We start from the raw sequence: 24,134 nt of genomic DNA on the forward strand, positions 1-24,134 counted from the left end.
GCATGGATATTACTACATCTTCCGTCAGTACAAGAAACTTTATTGAACAGACATTAGCTTTCATCTTATATTAACTTCCATTAACATGTCAAAACCCATCTTTATTCAGAACACGCACCTAAAAAGTCATCTTTGGGTGTCGCAGCTGTATGCAGAGAGTACCGACAAGAATTACATTACAAGTTGAGAGTAATGTTTATAGATCCACTTCGCCATACTTCCTGTAGCTACACGCGCACCTGTTATGCACGTATATTTTGCAAATTAAGAAACTATGTCACTGAACTGACAATTTACGAGGTCACAGAGCCATAAAGGCTATTCTTTGTCTCTATCGTCAAAAAAATAGAGAGTTGCTCGGGAGCCATCGTTATTAAAGATAGCAGGCAGAAACTAGGACCTATGGCAGTCTCAGCCCGATCTATTCCTGTCTGTGATCATTGACACCATTGGAACGGAACTCGTCAGAGTAAACAGTGGGTCATCATTCTCAGCATCCAACTATGGCAACCTTTCACTGTAAACAATCCGCTGACGCTAATCATGTGAAGGACACCGGAACACACGTTTTGGACCTACAGATAAAGTGACGTCACCACAGACTGTAGTGGCGTATATAACTAGGAAACCATTATCTGCTACTGCTGTTTTACTGCTTCCTAACTCTTGCGCATGCAAAGGTAATTTAATTTAACAGGCACATCCGTGAAGTTCTAGTTACTTTTGACAATTGTGTCAGTGTTATACTTACGAAAGTGTTCCAGCGACCTTAAAGGCTCGCAGCTAATTCATTTATGTTTCACTATTGGTTCAGCATGCGGCTGCGACACATCGATGACTCGTTGTAGACGTGGTAGTTTCCGTGACCAGCAGTGTCCTCATTGTCATTAACAACACTTCACTGTGTTTTGCACGCAAACCTGTATCGCAAGAGAACATTACAGATTTCCCGATTAATTTTAAAAATTAGCAATTCTGAAAAGGGATCTCACGCGTGTAAGAGTTATGAATAGGATTGTGCATAGATGAAGGTGTCTGCATCGTGTTGCTATGAACGATTCTAGAGTTACCTAATTGCGCGATATCCGCGGCAGTTCGAGAACAACTTCCCTTCCAATTCTTTGATGACGAACAAATACTTCCGTCGAAACGACATAGTCAATTTGCGACACGGTGCGGCTGGAAACGCGAGAGGCTTTTACAATGAAATAAGTTCGTACCAAGTAGATACGTTACGTTGACCGTGCTATGTGGTGGCATGGTTGAGTAACTAGAGAAAAATTGTAGCCGCCAAAGACTATGATACTGTAATGTATCCGTTACTGATGAAATGTATTTAGAGAAATGTTACGGATGAGGCTGAAAGAGATCCCTTTTCAGCACTGCTTTCTCACTCCGCTTTTGTAATACAGGATACGGCGCCTAAGGCATGAGCGCTGTGACCGGCGTCGCGCGGGACCCAGTTCTGGGTGGCACACTGTGATCAGCGCATGTACTCCGCCCCGCACCTCAAACTTTTGCAGCTGGCGTGTCGGTTTTCAGCCAAATTAGAAGGCTAGGAGCGCCCTTGGAAACAAGTCCGAGCAAATCAGTGCGCCATTTGGCATGAGCATAGTTCACACCATCAAGAACACCTCGTAATACTGTCATAGACGCACTGGCGATTTGTGCTCTTGTGTTATTCTGCACGAAACTGCTGTAGGTCCTTTCGGTAGCTGCTAGTTCTCTGAAAAAGAGTTATAGAACAGGGTGATTATAACTAAAGTGCAGCTACTCCTAGAGGTACAGCGCGGGCTGAAATTATCATATGGCAACAAAACTTGATAAATACTCTAATGTGATAATGCGGAACGTATATACGCTAAAAGAAATTAGTTCTAATATTTGCGACCAGGTGAAAATCTGCAGCTGTAAATGCAAGAAATACATATAGAAATATTTCCCTATGTGATGGATTAGGAACAGAGCTTGGGTAGAAAAAGTCAAACGAGTAAGAAAGGCATAATGTTGATTTTATTATTCACCACTAATTATACAGTTTGTTCAATCGGAGACGTCGACAAGACGCTGTACAGCGTCAGATTTGCACCTGATGGCCAAAATTGGAACTATTTTTTTCCTGTGTACACTACTGGCCATTAAAATTGCTACACCAAGAAGAAATGCAGATGATAAACGGGAATTCATTTGACAATAGAACTGACATGTGATTACATTTTCACGCAATTTGGGTGCACTGATCCTGAGAAATCAGTACCCAGAACAACCACCTCTGGCCGTAATAACGGCCTTGATACGCCTGGGCATTGAGTCAAACAGAGCTTAGATGGCGTATACACGTACAGCTGCCCATGCAGCTTCAACACGATACCACGGTTCATCAACAGTAGTGACTGGCGTATTGTGACACGCCAGTTGCTCGGCCACCATTGACCAGACGTTTTCAGTTGGTGAGAGATCTGGAGAATGTGCTGGCCAGGGCAGCAGTCGAACATTTTCTGTATCCAGAAAGGCCCGTACAGGACCTGCAACATGCGGTCGTGCATTATCCTGCTGAAATGTAGGATTTCGCAGGGATCGAATGAAGGGTAGAGCCACGGGTCCTAACACATCTGAAATGTAACGTCCACTGTTCAAAGTGCGGTCAATATGAACAAGAGGTGAGCGAAACGTGTAACCAATGGCACCCCCATACCATCACGCTGGGTGATACGACAGTATAGCGATGACGAATACACGCTTCCAATGTGCGTTCAACGCGATGTCGCCAAACACGGATGCGACCATCATGATGCTGTAAACGGAACCTGGATTCATCCGAAAAAATGACGTTTTGCCATTCGTGCACCCAGTTTCCTCGTTGAGTACACCATCGCAGGCGCTCCTGTCTGTGATGCAGCGTCAAGGGTAACCGCAGCCATGGTCTCCAAGCCATGGTCTCGTCGTACTGTTCCTGTAGATGTTTGTTGTCTTGCAAACGTCCCCATCTGTTGACTCAGGGATCGAGACGTGGCTGCACGATCCGTTACAGCCATGCGGATAAGATGCCTGACATCTCGACTGCTAGTGATACGAGGCCGTTGGGATCCAGCACGGCGTTCCGTATTACCCTTCTGAACCCACCGATTGCATATTCTGCTAACAGTCGTTGGATCTCGACCAACGCGAGCAGCAATGTCGCGATACGATAAACCGCAATCGCAATAGGCTACAACCGACGTTTATCAAATTCGGAAACGTGATGGTACACATTTCTCCTCCTTACACGAGGCATCACAACGTTTCACCAGGCAACGCCGGTCAACTGCTGTTTGTGTATAAGAAATCGGTTGGAAACTTTCCTCCTGTCAGCACGTTGTAGGTGTCGCCACCGGCGCCAACCTTGTGTGAATGCTCTGAAAAGCTAATCATTTGCATATCACAGCATCTTGTTCCTGTCGGCTAAATTTCGCATCTGTAGCACGTCATCTTCGTGGTGTATCAATTTTAACGGCCAGTAGTGTAAATCCGTCCCGCATTGGCTCGTTAGCGTATCTACCAATTTTCGCTGCCGTACGTAATTGCAACCCACACTGGACCACCATGAGAAGCTGCATTTAAATTATAATCACCCAGTATAGTATTCACATACCTATTAAAAGGTACTATTTGCCGAAAAAACGTCAATCCAATAATTGCAAAACCGCAGTCCTGTTTTCATATAGTGCACAGGACCTCGATGTAATTACTGATGACACCAATTCAAGGCCAACCTCTCCGTCATGCACAGCCTGAAAGAGTCAGTTGCAGTACTAACATCGACCAGAAGTATTCGAACAGGTCAGTCGATATACTACTGTTACTCAATAAAATTTCAGCTTGAGGTTTTTGGTCAGTTCTGTGAGTAGATGCACCAATCTGAAACGCTAAATGGCTCAAAGATTGTCTCGTACGTCCTCCCGAGGGCGCTCCCAACACGTCTAGTTCGGATGAAACCGCTACTCCACCTGCCACAGCCCGCCTCCCGCCTCCCCGATATTGTGACGCCGGACGCAGCGTGTGTAATACGGATAATGCACGCGCCGGTGTGTGTGAGCGCAGCTGTACCAGGAGAACGAGCCCGACTGCTCCGAGCTGTGCCAGTGCAGCGAGGGTGAGCAGCTGGTGTGCAACACGGTCTGCGTGGAGCGCGCGCCCTGCAAGACCGAGTTCGCCTTCTACAACCACGCGGCGCCGTCCTACCAGGCGTACCGCGGCCGCTGCCTCTGCTACTCGGGCCGCTTCATCTGCATGCGCCCCATCCTAGGTCAGTACGCACTTTCTTCAAGTTCTGAAGGCAACAGCAATGCGATAAAGGGAGCAAAATTCACGCGATCCAGTTACACTGTCTATGTTGATGGTGTTGGGACAGCAACCAGTCTATCTAAAGATCAAGTAACAAATTTATACGTTTCTATAATTCTCGTGATGCTAAATGTAGCTAAATAATGTACTATTTTACCTATTCAGTACTAAAAGAAAAGAAGAGGAACAACTTTATAATTAATGTAACAGTATCAACTCAAAAAGTCAATGTCTGTGTACTAGTGTAAAATGCATTTACATCTACATCTACATCTGTACTCCGCGAGCCACCTTACGGTGTGTGGCGGAGGGTACTTATTGTACCACTATCTGATCCCCCCTTCCCTGTTCCATTCACGAATTGTGCGTGGGAAGAACGACTGCTTGTAAGTCTCCGTATTTGCTCTAATTTCTCGGATATTTTCGTTGTGATCATTACGCGAGATATATGTGGGCGGTAGTAATATGTTGCCCATCTCTTCCCGGAATGTGCTCTCTCGTAATTTCGATAATAAACCTCTCCGTATTGCGTAACGCCTTTCTTGAAGTGTCCGCCACTGGAGCTTGTTCAGCATCTCCGTAACGCTCTCGCGCTGACTAAATGTCCCCATGACGAATCGCGCTGCTTTTCGCTGGATCATGTCTATCTCTTCTATTAATCCAACCTGGTAAGGGTCCCATACTGATGAGCAATACTCAAGAATCGGACGAACAAGCGTTTTGTAAGCTACTTCTTTCGTCGATGAGTCACATTTTCTTAGAATTCTTCCTATGAATCTCAACCTGGCGCCTGCTTTTCCCACTATTTGTTTTATGTGATCATTCCACTTCAGATCGCTCCGGATAGTAACTCCTAAGTATTTTACGGTCGTTACCGCTTCCAATGATTTACCACCTATGGCATAATCGTACTGGAATGGATTTCTGCCCCTATGTATGCGCATTATATTACATTTATCTACGTTTAGGGAAAGCTGCCAGCTGTCGCACCATGCATTAATCCTCTGCAGGTCTTCCTGGAGTACGTACGAGTCTTCTGATGTTGCTACTTTCTTGTAGACAACCGTGTCATCTGCAAATAGCCTCACGGAGCTACCGATGTTGTCAACTAAGTCATTTATGTATATTGTAAACAATAAAGGTCCTATCACGCTTCCTTGCGGTACTCCCGAAATTACCTCTACATCTGCAGATTTTGAACCGTTAAGAATGACATGTTGTGTTCTTTCTTCTAGGAAATCCTGAATCCAATCACAAACCTGGTCCGATATTCCGTAAGCTCGTATTTTTTTCACTAAACGTAAGTGCGGAACCGTATCAAATGCCTTCCTGAAGTCCAGGAATACGGCATCATCCTGCTCGCCAGTGTCTACGGCACTGTGAATTTCTTGGGCAAATAGGGCGAGCTGAGTTTCACATGATCTCTGTTTGCGGAATCCATGTTGGTTATGATGAAGGAGATTTGTATTATCTAAGAACGTCATAATACGAGAACACAAAACATGTTCCATTATTCTACAACAGATTGACGTAAGCGAAATAGGCCTATAATTATTCGCATCTGATTTATGACCCTTCATTTCAGTTGCGTTAGTGAAAATATGATCCTTTCCAAACATAGGACATCTTCAAATGTTAAGCTATATCATAGCATCTTTGATACTCATATGTTTGTAAGCTCTTTGTATTTATCCAAACATTTGGTGCGTGGTAGAAATCTTCTCTGTGACAGATCTAAAGTGTTCAGTGTTGGGTTGGCAGAAGAGCCAACACCGTGTTACTAGAGGAGGCCGAAATGCACGCGTTTTAGCTCACGCAGGCTGGCGTGAGGAGGGAAGAACTATGCTGACGTGAGGTCTGGAACATGACAAGGAATGAGAATTCAGAAAGCGGAGGTAATTAGTTTCATACTTAACTTTAATCCATTAATGATGAACGTCGCTTTTGACGGTACATGATTCACAATATTGTCTGTTCAGAATTCATTCTAATTATTACTGAATATGGCGCCTTGCTAGGTCGTAGCAAATGACGTAGCTGAAGGCTAAGCTAAACTATCGTCTCGGCAAATGAGAGCGTAAGTAGCCAGTGAACCATCGGTAGCAAAGTCGGCTGTACAACTGCCGTGTGGCGGCGCTCGGTCTGCAATCACTGATAGTGGCGACACGCGGGTCCGTCGTATACTAACGGACCGCGGCCGATTTAAAGGCTACCACCTAGCAAGTGTGGTGTCTGGCGGTGACACCACGTTCAGTAAGAAAAATTTACGTGTGCAACAATAAGAATGCAGTGGGAATGTATTCACATCTATTGGACGGATGTTATGAAAACAAACACACCAAACCGACATCTCATGTAAGTCACATGCAACGAAAATCTGTAACGCAACCATCTGTGTGTGGTGTGCTTATAATTATGTATTATTTATATTTTAGGACAATAAATCTGTAAAAAGCACACCACATGTTATAAGGAAATCGTGTAAACCGACTGAAGATGAATCACAACGATTCGAAACCGGTAAAGGTACCCTTTGAATAAAGGAACTGAAAGTAAATTTGTGGCTGGTTGCTGTCCCAACACCATCAACATTTGTCTTCAAATAACAGCCACAGTCTCTGTTGTGTACATAGTTCCGCATAGTCAGCGCGTACACAACTTTCCCACTAGAGCGCGCCCCGCTAAGCACAACAGCACAGGCGCAGCGCTCGTCCGTCTCCGCACTACGAGATGGCGCTGCCATAGAGACGGACCAAATTCTGCTTCCGCCAATCCGTGTATTAATATGTAACGCATCCAACGAGAGTGCTGCTTACGTAGAACCTTTTCTCCTCGCGGATCACACTCGCGCAGTGATACATGAATGCGCTAGGTATTATAACGAGTGTACAGACCTCCGATTAGTCAGTCTGCATTAGTCTGTACCAGTCTGTACGAGTTCTACATTTGTCTGTACCAGTCTATAGTCATGATCCAGTCTGCGTCTAACAAGATAACCACATTCCTGTACATAACCATGAAGATAAATGTACAGGGTTATTACAAATGATTGAAGCAATTTCACAGCTCTACAATAACTTTATTATTTGAGATATTTTCAAAATGCTTTGCACACACATACAAAAACTCAAAAAGTTTTTTTAGGCATTCACAAATGTTCGATATGTGCCCCTTTAGTGATTCGGCAGACATCAAGCCGATAATCAAGTTCCTCCCACACTCGGCGCAGCATGTCCCCATCAATGAGTTCGAAAGCATCGTTGATGCGAGCTCGCAGTTCTGGCACGTTTCTTGGTAGAGGAGGTTTAAACACTGAATCTTTAACATAACCCCACAGAAAGAAATCGCATGGGGTTAAGTCGGGAGAGCGTGGAGGCCATGACATGAATTGTTGATCATGATCTCCACCACGACCGATCCATCGGTTTTCCAATCCCCTGTTTAAGAAATGCCGAACATCATGATGGAAGTGCGGTGGAGCACCATCCTGTTGAAAGATGAAGTCGGCGCTGTCGGTCTCCAGTTGTAGCATGAGCCAATTTTCCGCGGGCTACGCGTGAAACTTGCCCGCACGCGTTCAACCGTTTCTCCGCTCACTGCAGGCCGACCCGTTGATTTCCCCTTACAGAGGCATCCAGAAGCTTTAAATTGCGCATACCATCGCCGAATGGAGTTAGCAGTTGGTGGATCTTTGTTGAACTTCGTCCTGAAGTGTCGTTGCACTGTTATGACTGATGTGAGTGCATTTCAAGCACGACATACGCTTTCTCGGCTCCTGTCGCCATTTTGTTTCACTGCGCTCTCGAGCGCTCTGACGGCAGAAACCTGAAGTGCGGCTTCAGCCGAACAAAACTTTATGAGTTTTTCTACGTATCTGTAGTGTGTCGTGACCATATGTCAATGAATGGAGCTACAGTGAATTTATGAAATCGCTTCAATCATTTGTAATAGCCCTGTATAGACACTTTTCTCTAGTATCAGAGATATATGTGAGAATACGATTAACGTACCAATACCAAAGGAACTTCAGATTGTCAATTGTAAATAGCATCTAGAACCAAGTTAAGTAATTTCAATGCTTGTTATTATTTTAATAAATGTTTGTGAAAATTGATCAAGTTCTGTTTAAAGTTGGTCACCGTCAATCTGCTACTCTAAGTGTGCAAGTGGCATTTCTATCGTCTGACTTAACGGCAGAAGATAAACACGCCACGATAAGACCACGAGACATATTGCTGACAGTCGCCTACTTCGTTAGAGCGACAAGTCAAAGAATCTGATGGTGTGTGTACTGAAGGTCTTACAGTACGCACACCACAGTCTCCAACCGTGTCATCATATGGCAAAATTGCATCACTGTCTATGTTCGACGTCACACACATTAGGCGGCAGCATTAGCAGTGGAGGGTATATAATGTAGGTCAGGAGGGGGCGGCGGTCGACGCGGAAAAGTATTTCCGAAACGATTAAGTCTGTAAATTGTTTGCGTTCCGCTGTGGATGAAGTACGTACACAGTGCATAGCCAAATGGCGCTATCCAAACCTGGCGCCGAGGCAACTGTGGTACACCACGCGCTATACATGACGGAGCTGAAGGACGGCTAGATCAATACGTGCGAAGAGACGTGTCTGTTGAACAACTGATCACCCAGACGAAACAAGGGGCTACCAACAGCGTCTCCTCAACCACCGCTCAGTGAACTTTGCTGCGCATGGACCTCCATAGCAGGTGCTTGGTCGATTCGCCCGTGCTGACTGTTGTTCGTCGGCGATGAAGGCTGGAATCTACACACCAGTCCTGCAGCTCGGCTTCCACTTAGTGGCAACCGGTGCCGTTTCCAGATGATCCACGTTCTATGCTCCATCGAACAGGTGACATGTGGCGTTTAAGGCTCTGCAACAATTGTCGGAAGGATCCAAGCAACGGGAGGGAACCTTATGGGCTGAGGAATGTTTTCGTGTCATTCCTTGGGTGATATAGTTATTATAGAAGGCACAATGTGCGAGGTGCCGGGGCTAGCAGTGTATTTAACACTAAATTCTTCTAGAATCTTCATATGTAAATGATGCTCTAAGCCGCCCCCCTTTTCTAACCCCGACTTTTGCTGTTGCACATGGATTAAGAAGAAACGCGAACTGACTGTAATCGACCCTGCAAGTGGAGTAGGAAAGAGTTTGGCACCTGCAATAATTTAATTTGATAGAAATTAATTAAATAAAGGAAAGTTTCATTAATGTAGTGAGAAATGAAAGGGTTGCTCTACCGATTAACAGAAAGAAAGTTCTGTCCAAAATAACAATTTGATTTATTAGCCGGCCGCGGTGGTCTAGCGGTTCTGGCGCTGCAGTCCGGAACCGCGGGACTGCTACAGTCGCAGGTTCGAATCCTGCCTCGGGCATGGGTGTGTGTGATGTCCTTAGGTTAGTTAGGTTTAAGTAGTTCTAAGTTCTAGGGGACTTATGACCTAAGATGTTGAGTCCCATAGTGCTCAGAGCCATTTGAACCATTTTTTTGATTTATTATGACTAAACTCAAAATAATAAACAAAACACATGAAACATTTACAATACATCAAATTGGATCAAATTGGATACTCAAATAAATGCTGTGAAGGTGAAGTAGTCCATAAACTAGATTGTGACATTTATGACGAAGTGATATGTGGAGCCAATTCCTTGCAACTCAAATCTTAAGACAAACGCCCAGCCAACCCAACATCAATTGCTGCTACAGTAGTGAGAACTCAGACAACGAACACCCAAGACAGAAAAAAGTTAGAAAAGACGAACAGGCGCGCTCTGCTGAGCTCTGATTATCACCTAGCAAAATTCCCTAATCTGCCAGTGCTGCGGACATACATTACCAAGCTGTCTTCTTAACTGCAAAAAATGATCTGGCGTGCCGGAGGCGATGGCTGGTTGCTTCGACGTCCCGTCGTGGTGATGATAATGTCGCGAGTATAGACTGAAACAAATTATCCTGGTCTGGTTGTTCCAGACTAAAGACTTCCTAGCAATACAAATGCGCCTCTGAGGAGACGAAGAAGGCCCACCACACAATCACTGACGGTACAGTGATTGATTTTAACAAGCGAAGTCACCCAGTAACTCCGATACAGTCAACTTTAGCCAAAACTGCTCAAGACAGACAACATAGTCCGCTTGTACGCACAACGCTCAATTGCCAACTGTACTCGGAAAGTTACGTTGAAGTCGAAAACTTCGTCAAACAGTTACAATTAAATAAAAGTATATTAGACAGCCATCGGAAGGCAGGCTGTCCAGAGCAGCGAAAGCTCAATCTTGTAACCTACTCCGACCGAAAGGCGGGAGCCGACCCTCTCAAGAGCACCTGTACAAGCTGAACACAGAACATTCCTGCCCCCACGACAGTGGCCGTGGTTAAACGTTCCAATCAGCAACTCTAAAACCGGCGGAAAATTCCACTCTATTGCCGACGCACTACTATTCCACCAATGCCACTTCACAGAGCTATCCCCTGAGCCAGCCAATGACAGTTATGATTTTGCAGAAAACGCGGGAATTTGCCCGCCAAGACTGCCTGGGAACACAAGTCATTCCCACGCCTCGCTGGTAGCCCTCCAGAAAGTGTTTTCAGTAAGTTTCTGCGAAGTAACGGAATCTCTAGCCCAGCCGCTCCGTCAGACCCCTGTGGGCATGTCGCTCTCACTATTATGACAATGTTGGCGTCTGGAAACATCCACTCAACTCCCTCACACCCGTCGGCTTAACCCTTTCAAGTTCAGCAGAATCCGCCTGTCACTGGACCACCCGGGTGATGAGAGATGCTGCGTGGGAAGTCCGCGTGTGAAAGAATAGCGACTTTTCACCACATGCAATTAGAGAGGAAAATCGAATTACTCAGAGTAAGATAGAAATATGAGAGGGGGCTCATGCCACCTCTCAACTGGATCAACACAAGTATGCATCTGTCCTTTGGGACCTTGTCCTCCCCTACATGCAGTTTTTTTTTTTCCCCTGAGCACGATGGTATCTACCAGCAGGTCAATGCAATGTGTTACACAGGACGCACTGTTCATGCGTGAAGAGAACCAGGATGACTTTACCATACTCCCCTGGCTACCAAACTCCCAGGATTTAAATCCACTCGAGAATCTGTGGGATCACCTCCATTGGGCTGTTCACGCCATGCGTCTTTAACCGTCAAACCTTGCACAGCTTTGAATGGCTCCATATCCCTGTCGTTATCTTCCAGAACATCAATGACTCTCTTCTTGCACGTCCGCGCTGCAAAACGTGGTTATTCAGGCTTTCGACATGTGGACACATTCACGTGACTGGACCGTGTATGTACGACATTTACAGAAATCAGGCTGCACTTGATTATGGGGTACACGAAAAGAAGGCAACAGTTGAGAAATGAGTGGGACAGAGCTATAGCCAGAAGCCCATCTTATTTAATCTGTATATTGAGCAGGTAAAAAAGTAGCCAAGGTCAAATATGGAAAGGGAAGTAAAGTTCACGGAGTAGAAATAAAAACTTTAAGACGTATTTTCAGTTGGCTTTCATCTCGGGATCCTTGACTAACGTCCGTTTTATGATTTTTCCGACGTTTCGCCAGCACGAGTGGCTTTACAATATCGACCACTCGTGCTAGCGAAACGTCATAACGTCGACTGAATATCCCGATACGAAAGCAAACAGGAATGCAAGAACAGGTGGCCATGAAAGTGTCAACAATTTTGTTAAAGCTTCGAGGTTTGACGATGACACTCAAAGTCTGTCAGATAGGGAAAAAGGTTTGGACGATCATTTGAACGAAATGAGACTATAGCATGGACACTAACAAAACAATGTTAATGAAATGTAGCTGAATTAAGTCAGTAGATTCTGAGTCGATTAGGTTAGGAAATGAGACTGTGAATATAGTAGACAAGTCGAGCTATTTGGGTAATAAAATACTGAGGATGGCTGAAATAGAGAGGATATAACATACAGAATGGCAGTAGCAGGAAAAGAATTCTGAAAAACAGAAGTTTGGTAACATCGAATATAAATTTAAATGTTAAGAAACCTTTTCTGAAAGTATTTGTCACAACGTGATCTTATCTGGAAGTGAAATATGGACTACAAGGAGCGCAGACAAAAAGAAAATAGAAGCTTTAGAAATGTAATGCTACAGAAGAATGCTGAAAATTAGTTGGGTTTATAGGGTAACTATTGAAGAGTTGCTGAACTGAACTGGGCGTAAAGAAATTTATGGCCCAATTTGACTAAAAGAAACCATCTGTTGACACGCCACAGTTAGTTAGATGTTCCGCAGATAATCTGAATGATTCTTCTATATAAATTATGTGGAACGAGTCAGTTTACATGATATGTATACATAATTACGTCAACATTTATGAACACATATTTTAGTGCTGCTCATGCGTCTATACTTAAAAACAAGTTCCTCTTTCTTGTTTTGTTTTACAGGATGTTAGTTTTTAGATGGATATTCGTCCATGTAACTGAAGGGACTGTCCAGTAGAAATGAATTTAGATTGGATTTAAAACTTGCTTTGCTACCTGTCAGACATTTTTTCTGTTGCTGCGTAGTGAACGCATTTTTGCGTCGCTGACAGCTTTACTAAAGGGTAATGGATGTCATTTGTTACTCTCGTATTGTAGTAAACCATTGTTCTTCTCCAATTGTTATGGATTATTTATGACGAATTCTACTAACAAACTATGACGGTGCAACTGAAACGCCTAACTGCTTGAAGACGTATTACGTGACGACCGCAGATGAACACCACATAATACTCTTATTGAGCGCTTTTGTACAGTCAGTACTTTCTTTCTAAGTGGTGAGTTACCCAGAAAATTATTCCATAAGACATTATTAGGTGGAAATATGCAAAGTATGCCAGCAGGTTGATTCGTTTGTTTCTAAGACCAGCAAATATACGAAGAGCAAAAGTAGATCAACTTGATTGTTTGAGAAGCTCAGTAACATGTTTCTTCCATTTCAAGTTTTCCTCAATATGTTCACCCAAAAATTTGGAGCAGTCTACCCTATTTACTGACTCCAGTTCATGTGTTACATCAGTTGAGGTATCCTGAGGGATCAACGAATAGTCAATTTGGTTATGGATGGAAGTGTGAAGAGGAAACCTGTGGGCGGAGACCAAGGCCTGACTACAGTTAGCGGATATAAGCTGCAGCAGTTTTACAGAGTTGAAGGTGTGAAACGTTCCTTTCATCCCTCCTCGAGGCTGTTATGGAGCCGCACGAAGTCACACTCGCATCCGCGAGCAGAATCCACATACCCTTGGCGACGTGTGCCATGCAAGACCAATGACGTGACGTACTGCTCTCACGACTCAACTGTGGGGGTGATTCACTGGGTCAGTATATGGTGGATGGGGAGTTCAGCAGGAGGGGGGGGGGCGGTTTTCTGTCCTAAATAAATGTAGGCTGCACAAACGCAAATCAGGGTCAAGATACTACACGAAGATGAAGCTCCTTTCACCGTGATTTGGTGGTGGTATCTACTGCAACACTGTTGTATGTATTAAGCATTTACCTCGCTCTAATACGCCCCTTCTGCACTGCTATAAGATCTTCCAGAGAACTGAGTAGGTTGGGAACCAAGGTTCTGTTCAGGGAGATCGTGTTCTTAGCGGGTAACATTTCCAAAAGTTTGTCAAACATGTACAGAAGTGGATACGTTATGTTCAGAAACGTAGCCACTATTATAGTTGCTGAGAGTCGAAAGGTTGGCCCCGATATGTCAAAGATCATACCGTTAATTAACCCTCGCTTCCAAGGGGCAGGGGCGGGGGGGGGGGGGGGGGGCAGCCGTATTTCATATTAAATTATCGTAATCTGGTATGGCACTTTACACTTTAAATTTCTGAAAAAAAACATTTATGGTTTTTAATTATTTATCAAATCAGATTCCTTAACTATTTTAAATTTTTCAGCAAAACTTAACTCAAAAATTTATTTCTTAGTAGTGAATGTGACATTTTGCAAAAAATGTCATATTCATGTTTTTAGGTTCAGGATCCTTCTTACTCGTCTGTATACCTTTAAGAGGTATGTTGTGAATGAATATCAATGACAATTTAAGAAATTTGTATTTTTTAAATATTTTTGATGCTCATAAAGTACCACTCCATTCAGTGTAAACATTATAGTAAATGCGTTGGAGTTGCTAAGACTGGGGTGAAAGATATTTTCAGGTTCTGTACCCTACTTATACTTTAGTACCTACTTATACAGTATGTTGTTAATAAAAGTGAAACACATTTAACGAAATATCGTACAAAATATTTGTTATTCAAGATAACCGGTTTCAACAGTCTTTGCATTTTTTGTTGTAAAACATGTTCATTTTACTCTCAATCTTATGCACAAGATGTGAAGTGGATAAAACTCAGCACATTATAAACGTTTGTCATTGCTAAAATATTTAAAAACACACAGAACCTTGTCCAAAACGCCATGTCCGTATACATATTTCTCTCAGATGCTTGTTACATGATACAAAGCCGGCCGGAGTGGCCGTGCGGTTCTAGGCGCTACAGTCTGGAGCCGTGCGACCGCTACGGTCCCAGGTTCGAATCCTGCCTCGGACATGGATGTGTGTGATGTCCTTAGGTTAGTTAGGTTTAAGTAGTTCTAAGTTCTAGGGGACTGATGACCTCAGAAGTTGAGTCCTATAGTGCTCAGAGCCATTTGAAATATGTTATTTTAGGTTTTTCTTGGTGGTAGGCACAAAGTACCCCCACCCACTTGCATTACACGTTATAAAAATGTGTTAATATCTCTAGGATTAAAATAGTGCTAACCTGCAGCTCCAATCATTCTACACTATTAGACCACCCTTGCTAGTAACAATACGTGATAACCACCACTGGATGGTATACCGAGTACACCCATCGTGGACGCTCTTTCTGGAACTACGGCTGCATTGCAAGGATGTCTAGAGGGTAGCCTTCTGCTCCTGTGCTTCGTAAAGCCAATTCTATTTCACATGGCCCTGTAGCTGTCTGCATCAAACTGGATTGACTCTACACAAAAATCATTCACTGTTTGTTACTTTCTCTCCCAATGTTCCTAGCCAACAGCTCCCCTAACAAATGCCCTTTCTAAACCTACACTAAATTACTTACAATGAACTTTCCCTCCACTTAATCCATTTCTCTATAAACTTTCCCCTGTATTTGCTGCTTTCAAAACAAATATTGTTTTGCCACAGCTACTAACAAGATCGTTCCACCAGAAAATACTCAACGTCCTACTTTACTCCACTGTGAAGAACAAGACAAACATCATTTCATGTATACAGCGAAACAAAACGAAAATGATTCTAAGCTCACTACAAATAACCCTTATTCCAAGTGGAAAATACACAAAAAACAAATGCAGCTTTTCCCAAATACTTAATACGTCATTCATCAGACAGCGATACACACAATAAAGTGAACAAACTCCCAAACTGTTACATTAATTTGATAAACCAACTCAAGTAAACATCCAAAAAAAAGCTTCACCCTATCAAAAAAATTAAATTTACCAAAAATTACATTCTACAAACTAATATATCAGGCAAATACGTGCAAAAAATAAATCTCCATATAAAAATGCTTTTAAATAACTGAAAATCACTCATTACAGCATCTACTTCCACACTCTCATTACCACGGTATATGACATAAGAAACACAAAAAGAAATACAGCTATAAAGGTCTGTCGTGCCTTACCTTCCTCTTACTATCCCTTCACTCCTTTCCTAGGGCTGACACTGATACACTGATGACAGCAGTAACGAATCAGGCGTTCTCTGAAAAGGTCATATACTTCCAAAGTGCATGATAGTCGTAGGTGTTGAAAGCTGTAACGTAATGTTCACCAGATTTGTCATTTCAGGTACTTGATATGGACCCTGATATTCGCTAACGAATTTCTTCCTTTCCCCTTCGTAGCAAATCATCTTCTTAACCTCACTCACTGCCCTACACAATACTGCAGTGGTTTTGCGTCACTGTGTTACATTCACTCTTAATATTTGAGGACCTTAGTCATAGCTTTCTGTAACCAGTCTCACACCTCTTAACATCCTTGCACAATTTCGCACTGTGTTGCGATGCTTCCCCAGTTTATGTTTGGTCAATTCAAAGGGCAATGGGATTTTCTGACCATGTACTACTTCATATCGATAAAGGTCTATACTTTTATGAATCTTAGAATTATAAGCTCTGACAGTGTATGGCAACAGGGTATCTAAGTCATTGTGATTGGTATTCATATAGTGGCTCAGCGTTTTTACTAATGTACAGTGCGCACTATCTGTTGTTCCTATCGCCTGTGGATAGTGAACTTGTCCTCGACTTACAAATATGCAATACAGTGCACATATGCTTCATCAGTTCCGACATGTAATTGGTGCCCTTGTCCGTGATTAACATCACTGGAACATGAAACTTTAGTAATCAATTAATCGCCTTTGCCTGTGCTACCGTGTTGGTTTGCACATTTAGCACAGCTACTATTCCACATATTGCAAAAAATGATTTATTATGGCCATAATGTAGCATTTCCTCACTGGCGTTTGCACATAAGTTCCTAAAATGTCCAACCAATCATTTCAAAAGGCTCACTAACTTCTGGTAACCTCTACTGTGTAAATACAGTGATGGGTCAACTCAGCCCACTGCACACATCATACACAATTATTGACATATTTCTTCACAACTTGTTTACATGTATGCCATCGGTAATGTTCAGCTCCCCTCTGTTCCATGATTCTAAGGCCACCATGAAGGGAGAATATGTGGCTGCTACCACACTTCTCCCCATAACATGACTGGAACCACAATACACTATCTGAGCTTTTTTGTCTTGCATAATACACTGTTGTGTACAACTGGCTATGTTGCAAATACTTTACAATCCTCCTCAACAGCTTGCATTTCCTGTCACTCCACTGGTTTAATACATCAATCTTTCCATTGAGACTATCTGCATTACCATCATTTTACCAGGTTTATGGATTGCTTCAAAATCGAATTCGCTTAGCATCAGTGCCCTATGGGTTAGCTATGTTGCAAATACTTTACAATCCTTCTCAACAGCTTGCATTTCCTGTCACTCCACTGGTTTAATACATCAATCTTTCCATTGAGACTAACTGCATTACCATCATTTTACCAGGTTAATGGATTACTTCAAAATCGAATTCGCTTAGCATCAGTGCCCTATGGGTTGGCCTACTAGATGAATCCTTCAACATCTATAACAACGGTAGCACCACATGATCCTTTACTACATTAAATATTTCACCTTATAAATAACAATGGAAGTATGTCACGCCATATATGTGGTTCTACATTTCCTTCTCCATCGTTAGAATAGTTCCTATGTGCCTTATTTAACTGACATAACATGTAGGCGACCGGATGTTCCTTCCCCCTCTACTCGCTGATTGACTTAACACACAGTCCAGTACATGATTATTTGTTCCTCATGATAATGGTACTCTTTCTCATAATTCAGAAAGACAAATACTAGACTAGTCGTAAACAACTCTTTCAGTTTTCCAAATGTATCTTCACATTGTGAGATCTACTGGAATTTTACAGCTTTCTTCCACAAGTGCATGACAAATCGTGCTATTTCTCCAAACCTCAGGACAAATTGCATATAGCAATTCGCTTACCCTGAAAACGAGTGAAACTAATTCCTTGTCTAAAGAGCTGGAAAACTTTGTATGACATCTAGCAATCTGAGATTTGTTCATACACCATCATGACTAATTAATGTCCGAAGTACTTCACTTTCCGTAGTACAAAGTGTCACTTTTCTGTACTAAGAGTTATGTGCACTACGTGTGATCTCTTGAAGTCCCTTAAACATCTCACATGCTCTTCTGTATATTTCAGAAAAACAATGATATCGAGCGAGGTGGCGCAGTGGTTAGCACATTGGACTCGCATTCGGGAGGACGACGGTTCAATCCCGTCTCCAGCCATCCTGATTTAGGTTTTCCGTGATTTCCCTAAATCGTTTCAGGCAAATGCCGGGATGGTTCCTTTGAAAGGGCACGGCCGATTTCCTTCCCCATCCTTCCCTAACCCGAGCTTGCGCTCCGTCCCTAATGACCTCGTTGTCGACGGGACGTTAAAAACCACTAACCTAACCTAACAATGATATCATCCAGATATTTGCTATGGCTTCAGTCCTCTCAGGACTCTGTCCAAGAAACGCTCAAATGTGGCTGGTGTATTCTTCAACGAAAAATTTGAAAACAGAAGCACTGTTACAAGTAACTGTAAATGCTGTTTTTGGCTGGTACTTCAGTGCTACTCCCAGCCAGTGATAGCCACAATGCCAATCTGTTTGAAAAAATACCTAAATTACCCCAAATTGTTCAAAGTTTCCATTGTATGTGAGACTGGATATGTGTCCAGAATCATATGACCATTAGGGTATCTGTAGACAGAACAAAATCGTTATTTCCTCGTTTCAACAGAACTCTTTTTTTTCTACAATCACCTCATGTGAGCCATACGGAATGGTACTTTCCCCAACAATACCGACTCATAATTGCTGATTAATGAAATCGTCCTTCATCGGTTGCAGGAGATGGTGTACCCAATGTGACTTACGGTTCACAGATGGTTCATTCCCAATTGTTATTCTATGTTGCATCCCTGGGATCATTAGTGAAAGCCCACGTGGACTGAACAGATCCTCAAATTATAATTCTTCCATGGTTACTTTCTTCATTAATTTCAGTGTTCACCCTTCTCATGTAATGCATCTACACTGGCAGTTTGCTTAGGCTAGGGTTCTGATTCATCATACCCAGATAACCTTCGTCTAAAACATCAGAACTTGTGACCAACAACTATTTAGACAAATACATGTCTTTGGTCAAAAAACTGTCTATACCGATGTGCACTAACTGCACACCATCTGTTTCTCGTACATGTACAATGCTTCTGCACACACAACACTGTCCTTTATGTTTTTCGTCATTTCTCCCAGTGGCTGAACCACACATAACACGTTTACAGGCTGACCTAATCCTACACTCACCCAAAGCATCTTTCCTGGACCTTTCGTTATTTTATCGTATCATGACAATTTTTCCTTAGTGCTCTTTCACACAGCTTAATTGGTTCACATTTTGCGAGAGATAGACCTTGTGGTAGTATGTCACTACCAACAATTTTCCTCAGGTTGAACGGTGTTCCATCGAATTGTACAATGCACAGTCCAAGGTCAATTTTAGCATGATGCTTACATAGAAAATCTAACTCTAGGATTGTACACCAGCCATCACCTTTACGAGGCAAAATTTCATACATCCCCGGAAATGTTTTGCTTCGATCTGAAAATTTAATATCGCCGAACCCAGCGAATCCACGTCATTACGCCCAACTCCACACAACTTACACCGTGAAGGCCTTAGCCGTAACTTTCCCATGAGGTTTATACTCACCACAGACGTATGGGCCCCTGCCTCTAATAAAAACTTGGGTTCACTTCTATCCACTACGTCAATCAAGCAAAATCCTACCGCTTCACAAGTTTCACCTGTGTAAAAACTCACTGGGAGCGTCGCTTGGCGGCCCTGGAGCTCCGTTTGCTGTTTAACGGTTGGTTATTTCCATTTCGTCCCTTCCCGTTATCCCCTCTATTTCGCCTATAGTCCAACTCTCGATAACTGAACCTCCCACATTTTCTACACTATGGCTGACAGCAACCTCGCTGAACGTCCACAGCAGTAAAATTTGAAGTCAGTGCAAAAAATACTTCTTCTGTCAAAGACTCTGGTTACCGCATCTATTTCTTCTAAAGCTGTTACCGTGCACATGGCTCCAGCCAAAGTCTTTGAAAACTGTGCGTGCACTCTCCGCAACAATTCGAGTGAGTGTTCCCCCTACAAATTCATCCAGTGCTCTTTGTTGAGCTTTTTAACGCAGGGCTCTTTTTGTGTCGTCATTCTCCGTTACCTCATAGCAGTTAACTTTAAGTTTTCTTATCTTTTCTGACACACCATGTAACTGCTAGCGAAAATACCTGCAACTGTTTGGCCGTCTATCCCATTTTACTAAACCTTTGCCCAGTGCTTATAATGTTCGAGCATTTATAAGATCATCATGCCACATTAAGTATGTTTTAGCATAACGTATTAACCTTAATTAGGCCATATGTAAAAACTGCCCATCTACCCAATAACCTGGCTTTGCGGCCGTCAACAAATTATTCACAAATGCTAACATATACACCTCAGCTTTACCAAAAAAAGGGTCCACTAGGCTAGCGACACTGGTATACGGGACGGATGGCAAAAAAATAACCGAGGGTTTGTACGCTTTCAAAAATCTAACTGCCTTTGCAAGTCTATATTATTTGTCCTCTGAAGATTGAGCCGCTTCCTGAGTGGTAACCGTTTGTTTTTCTAATTTAGTCATTTTAAAGCCTATATCTGTCACAGTAGGACAAAATATACTCTACATTAGAAGTACTTTAACGCATTCACCACTATTCAGTCTTTACATCTCAGTGCCAAACATGCACATTCGTTGCACTACCCCGCATAACGACCATATCACCTACGCTTGAAACAAAATACAGATTAAAAGAGGTTCCCTGTCTTTTGATTGCTATCGTACCTGCATTCTGACTCTACTCTATTTAACCATTATTCTCTGGGACACCTCTTTCGCCGTATATCATGGAGTTCTCAAGAGATTTATGTCTCTCAGAAATTTCTGTGCTTCAGGTCGACTGTCCGTGCAACGTCATGCGAAGAGCCACTAAAATTTATTTGATGATCCTGTATATTAATTACGTACGCAGTGGAGTTAATGTGGACACAACTATACGGGGACAATGTTTCTTTATAATTTTGTCGAGCCGTGCGGAGTGGTCGCGCGGTTTGAAGCGCCATTTCACGGATTGCGCGGCCACTATCGCCGCAGGTTCGAGTCCTCCCTCGGGCCTGGGTGTGTGTGTTGTTCTTAGCAGAACTTAGTTTAAGTAGTGTATAACTCTATGGACCGAGGACCTCAGCAGTTTGGTCCCTTGAGAATTTACACACATTTGAACATTTTTGCCAAGAATTTCCGAACAGAATATTCTTTCCATTATTGATTTTACCATAAATGCAGGGAAACCACAGATCATGAGTGGAGTTAAGAGCGAAAGTGACTCATATTCTATAAAATGGACATTTATTACAAAGAAAACCCTTCACTTTCACAGCACACATCATGCATCAATAAAAACAGTTAATTTTGTTCCTTAAGATGTAGAGGGGGTGGGGGGGGTTAATATCAATATTTTTTATCTTTAACTACCGCATGTGAAGAAACAAGGAGTGTGGATACACTACGAAGCGCATAATTGTGAGTCTCAAAACACACAATCATTCACGCACCAGATACCTACAGGCAGATTTACACATCGAAATGATATCAGCATGCAGTACGATTACAGGATGAGGTTTAGAAGAACAGAAATACTAGTTCACTAAATTTCATTAAATTCAATGATTTTAATAAATCCCAGTCATTAGGAATATTCCCAGCCATATAGGTACTCATTCTACTCAGGGGGTTGAGCGCGATTCAGTTTGGTGGGCCTACTATGAGTGGACAATAGATTCATAAATCTACAACAAAATGGGTAAAGTCCAATACCCAAAGATTAGAATACACTTACGGTTTTTCGTTCTACTGAGTCAAGTGAGAACTATTGGATTACCCAGTCTCCTAATGGGGAAACTCTACTCAAAATCGAAGTGCTCGGTACCAAACAGAAATATAATTTCAGCCAGAATAGTCACATGACAACTTGAATCATGGTTAGAATAGATAAAATTGAAAACAGACGTTACTGATAGTCCGATGTAAGCAGCCAGTAAACTGAAGGACTTGAGAACTTCACAAAATGCTAAGCCAGTACAAAGGCTGCACTCTCGGTTCGCGAAAATAAGGAAAATTTACTTAGTATTCACTCTGCGCAGTACAAGTGGACATCATTTAATCAATCAACATGAAAGAAAGTTCTGAATTTAACTAATGGATATGCTGAAAGCAAATGTTCAGCATGAGACCTAGAACAAAGCACTAACACTGATGGTCTCTCCTGAATGAAATTTTTGAGCATTAAGTCGAGTAAAGCGCTATAGTTAATTACATTGCAAACAAACATTTAATTAATTCCAAGAAACCTAAAAGTTATGATAGAATGTGCTCCAAGGTGCACGCGTACTCACGACGGCATCTCTCGGAAGAATGTCCACCGAGCGAGGTGGCGCAGTGGTTAGCACACTGGACTCGCATTCGGGAGGAAGACGGTTCAATCCCGCGTCCGGCCATCCTGATTTAGGTTTTCCGTGATTTCCCTAAATCGCTCCAGGTAAATGACGGGATGGTTCCTTTGAAAGGGCACGGCCGACTTCCTTCCCCGTCCTTCCCTAATCCGATGAGACCGATGACCTCGCAGTTTGGTCTCTTCCCCCAAAACAACCAACCAACCAACCAAGAATGTCCAGAAAACTTTCCAACCGGCACCCGTCAGAAGCGGGGTCTGTTTCTGCTGGGAGGGAGAGAGTTTGATCAATAGAAAATACTAAAAAAGAAAGGGAAGGTGCTTGACCAACTGAAAACGCTAAAAGGAGTGAGAGGCCCGTTTCTTCTACACCACGCCATGATATAGGACTGGTTTGAACAGGACTAAATAGAACATTTTATCGACATTACACAGAAAAGAAAGAAAGTACAATGATTTCTATTGTTACATATGAACGCTTAATTGTGCACATGTCTACACACTACAGATATTATTCTTGACATGGATTAAAAAAAGGAAAGAAGTTGATGATGTGAGACGCAAATAAAACAGATACGTCCTATGGATTCTTTCACCATGGACAGGATACACGTATAATACAGGATAGCAGAAAACTGCCGGCCGGAGTGGCCGAGCAGTTCTAGACGCTACAGTCTGGAACCGCGCGACCGCTACGGTCGCAGGTTCGAATCCTGCCTCGTGCATGGATGTGTGTGATGTCCTTAGGTTAGTTAGGTTTAAGTAGATCTAAGTTCTTGGGGACTGATGACCACTGCAGTTAAGTCCCATAGTGCTCAGAGTCATTTTTGATAGCAGAAAACTAATCTGCCTGGCTGATTACAAAGCAAACAAAGAGTAGTAAGTTACATGTACGAGGGCTATTCGGAAAGTAAGGAACGATAGGTCGTGAAATGGAAAACACAGTGAAAATCAAAACTGTTCTATTTGCAACAGTGAGCTACAACTTCCAGCTACTTATCTCTATAGTCGCCGATCCGACTAAGACGTTTGTTGTAGCGTTGTACCAACTTCCCAATGCCCTCGTTACAGAAGGCTGCCGCCAGTGCTTTCTGGAAATGGTTCAAATGGCTCTGAGCACTATGGGACTTAACATCTGTGGTCATCAGTCCCCTAGAACTTAGAACTACTTAGACCTAACTAATCTAAGGACATCACACACATCCACGCCCGAGGCAGGATTCGAACCTGCGACCGTAGCAGTCGCGCGGTTTCGGACTGAGCGCCTAGAACCGCTAGACCACCGCGGCCGGCTAAGAAGAAAACGCACGATAGTTATGTAATGCTGGCTGCATAGCTTCGGGCGAAATTTCTCACCAGGCCCTCGTACTTGGCGGGAGACACTATTGTTCTAGGTATCTTTATGTGCTCTCTGTGTGCTCAGAACTTAAAAGAACGACGTAACGCGATGACGGGCATACTAGAGACACTGCCCAATACACCTGTGCTG

At 42.9% G+C, this 24,134-nt stretch overlaps 1 protein-coding gene across 1 annotated transcript in view; it reads left to right on the forward strand.

Annotated features, from left to right (window-relative positions):
- Nucleotides 1–24,134, forward strand: part of LOC126184491 (uncharacterized) — a 1,094,025-nt gene that overhangs the window by 909,990 nt on the left and 159,901 nt on the right. The window contains exon 11 of the mRNA XM_049926884.1: nucleotides 4,081–4,285. Coding sequence (XP_049782841.1) covers nucleotides 4,081–4,285 — 205 coding nt within the window. The remainder of the gene's footprint in view (nucleotides 1–4,080; nucleotides 4,286–24,134) is intronic.

Source organism: Schistocerca cancellata, chromosome 4 (genome assembly GCF_023864275.1).
Source record: "Schistocerca cancellata isolate TAMUIC-IGC-003103 chromosome 4, iqSchCanc2.1, whole genome shotgun sequence".
In the NCBI taxonomy this organism is placed as follows: Eukaryota; Metazoa; Arthropoda; class Insecta; order Orthoptera; family Acrididae; genus Schistocerca; species Schistocerca cancellata.